The 2,645-nt window shown below is 45.1% G+C and overlaps 1 protein-coding gene across 1 annotated transcript in view; it reads left to right on the top strand.

Moving 5' to 3' along the window:
• Nucleotides 1–2,645, top strand: part of LOC106534040 (coiled-coil domain-containing protein 180) — a gene marked incomplete at its 5' end in the record, with an annotated part of 21,732 nt that overhangs the window by 10,018 nt on the left and 9,069 nt on the right. Inside the window, 4 exon segments of the mRNA XM_014030540.1 lie at nucleotides 253–388; nucleotides 515–675; nucleotides 795–920; nucleotides 2,413–2,509. Of these exon segments, the coding sequence (XP_013885994.1) occupies nucleotides 253–388; nucleotides 515–675; nucleotides 795–920; nucleotides 2,413–2,509 (520 nt within the window).

The raw sequence follows: 2,645 nt of genomic DNA, 5'->3' as shown, positions 1-2,645 counted from the left end.
CACACCTGGACTAACCTGAGATTCACCTGGACTAACCTGAGACACACCTGGACTAACCTGAGATTCACCTGGACTAACCTGAGACACACCTGGACTAACCTGAGACTCACCTGGACTAACCTGAGACTCACCTGGACACAGACTCAGCAGACATTGTGTCAGATTTTTTTAATGAGAAAATTTAATTGATCTGAATATTTACCTGCTGATCTTCAGGTCAGTCTGACCTCAGATCTTCTGTCCGTCCTTCAGGACTTTTATCGCAGCAAACGTCTCAGCAGCTTCTTCCTGCTTCCTGTCTCTTTGGACCAATGGGCTGAAAGTACGCAGCAAAGTCTTCTGGGATACCAGGACCAGGCCAGGAGGTTTCTGAGTGAAAGCAAACAGGGTACCTGACCTCACGAAGACCCCGTTTATGATTCACAGAGACAGGAGGTCTTAGACCTACTCTGAACCTGGTTCTGTCCTCCTGTCTGTCCTCCTGTCTGTCCTCCTGTCTGTCCTCCTGTCTCAGAGGTGGTGAAGCAACTGTCTGTGTTCAGGGAGCTCCTGAGTTTGTTTCCAGCAGTTTTAATCAGTAACCACGAGCAACAGCAGGGGGCGTGGCTCAGAGAGGAGGTGGGCGGAGCCAGGAAGAAGCTGGAAGAGTTGATGTCAGCCAGCAACAAGGAGAAGGTACGAAACTGACAGGCAGAGATGGTTCTGAACCTGGTCCTGGTTCAGATTCTGATCCTGGTCCTGAACCTAAACCTGGTTCTGAACCTGGTCCTGGTTCTGACGGGTTCATGTTTCAGAAGCTGAACGTTCATCAGCTGCGAGTTTCTCTCAGAGACCAGGAGCTGCAGATTCTGAACTCCACAGAGGAGCTCAGACAGCAGCAGCTGCACAGCGCCATCATCAGGACACACCTGGAGCAGCAGGTAGGAGGGGGCGGAGCTTCACTCACCTATTATCATAGCTGTTGCCTCGTTCTGAGAGTGTGTTTGATAAATGTGTGTGTTTGATACAGGTGTGTGTTTTATACAGGAGTGTGTTTGATACAGGTGCGTGTTTGATACAGGTGTGTGTTTGATACAGGTGTGTGTTTGATAGAGGAGCGTGTTTGATACAGGAGTGTGTTTGATAAATGTGTGTGTTTGATACAGGTGTGTGTTTTATACAGGAGTGTGTTTAATACAGGTGTGTGTTTTAAACAGGTGTGTGTTTGATAGAGTGTGTGTTTGATACAGGTGTGTGTTTGATACAGGTGTGTCTTTGATACAGGTGTGTGTTTGATAGAGGAGCGTGTTTGATACAGGAGTGTGTTTGATACAGGAGTGTGTTTAATACAGGTGTGTGTTTGATAGAATGTGTGTTTGACACAGGTGTGTGTTTGATAAATGTGAGTGTGTTTGATACAGGTGTGTGTGTGTTTGATACTGGAGTGTGTGTGTTTGATACTGGAGTGTGTTTTATACAGGTGTGTGTTTGATACAGGTGTGTGTTTGATACAGGAGTGTGTTTGATAAATGTGAGTGTGTTTGATACATGTGTGTGTTTGATACAGGTGTGTGAGTGTGTTTGATACAGGTGTGTGTTTGATACAGGAGTGTATATGTTTGATACAGGCGTGTGTTTGATACAGGAGTGTGTGTGTTTGACACAGGTGTGTATTGGATACAGGAGTGTGTGTGTTTGATACAGGTGTGTGTTTGATACAGGTGTGTGTTTGATACAGGTGTGTGTGTGTTTGACACAGGTGTGTGTTTGATACAGGAGTGTATATGTTTGATACAGGCGTGTGTTTGATACATTTGTGTGTCTGATACTGGTGGGTGTTTGATACAGGTGTGTGTTTGATACAGGTGTGTGTTTGATACAGGAGTGTGTTTGATACATTTGTGTGTTTGATACAGGAGTGTGTGTGTTTGATACTGGAGTGTGTTTGACACAGGTGTGTGTTTGATACAGGAGTATGTTTGATACAAGAGTGTGTTTGGTACAGGTGTGTGTTTGATACAGGAGTGTGTTTGATACAGGTGTGTGTTTGATACAGGAGTGTGTTTGATACATGTATGTGTTTGATACAGGAGTGTGTGTGTTTGATACAGGACTGTGTGTGTTTGATACAGGAGTGTGTTTGACACAGGTGTGTGTTTGATACAGGAGTATGTTTGACACTGGTGGGTGTTTGATACAGGTGTGTGTTTGATTCAGGTGTGTGTTTGATACAGGTGTGTGTTTGATACAGGTGTGTGTTTGATACAGGTGTGTGTTTGATACATGTGTGTATTTGATACAGGAGTGTGTGTGTTTGATACAGGAGTGTGTTTGTTTGATACAGGAGTGTGTTTGATACAGGTGTGTGTTTGATACATGAGTGTGTCTGTTTGATACAGGTGTGTGTTTGATACAGGTGTGTGTTTGATACAGGTGTGTATGCGCGTCAGAGCGGAGGAGTTTGTGACATCACTAGCCTCTCTGTCTGAAAAGCTGTTGCATCAAGTGGACGAGCTGCTCACACCTGCAGGTAACTTCTGTCACACCTGCAGGTAACTTCTGTCACACCTGCAGGTAACTTCTGTAACACCTGCAGGTAACGTCTGTCACACCTGCAGGTAACTTCTGTCACACCTGCAGGTAACTTCTGTCACACCTGCAGGTAA

Source organism: Austrofundulus limnaeus, unplaced genomic scaffold, assembly GCF_001266775.1.
Source record: "Austrofundulus limnaeus strain Quisiro unplaced genomic scaffold, Austrofundulus_limnaeus-1.0 Scaffold1078, whole genome shotgun sequence".
Classification (NCBI taxonomy): Eukaryota; Metazoa; Chordata; class Actinopteri; order Cyprinodontiformes; family Rivulidae; genus Austrofundulus; species Austrofundulus limnaeus.
This window is presented reverse-complemented; position numbering and strand designations above follow the sequence as displayed.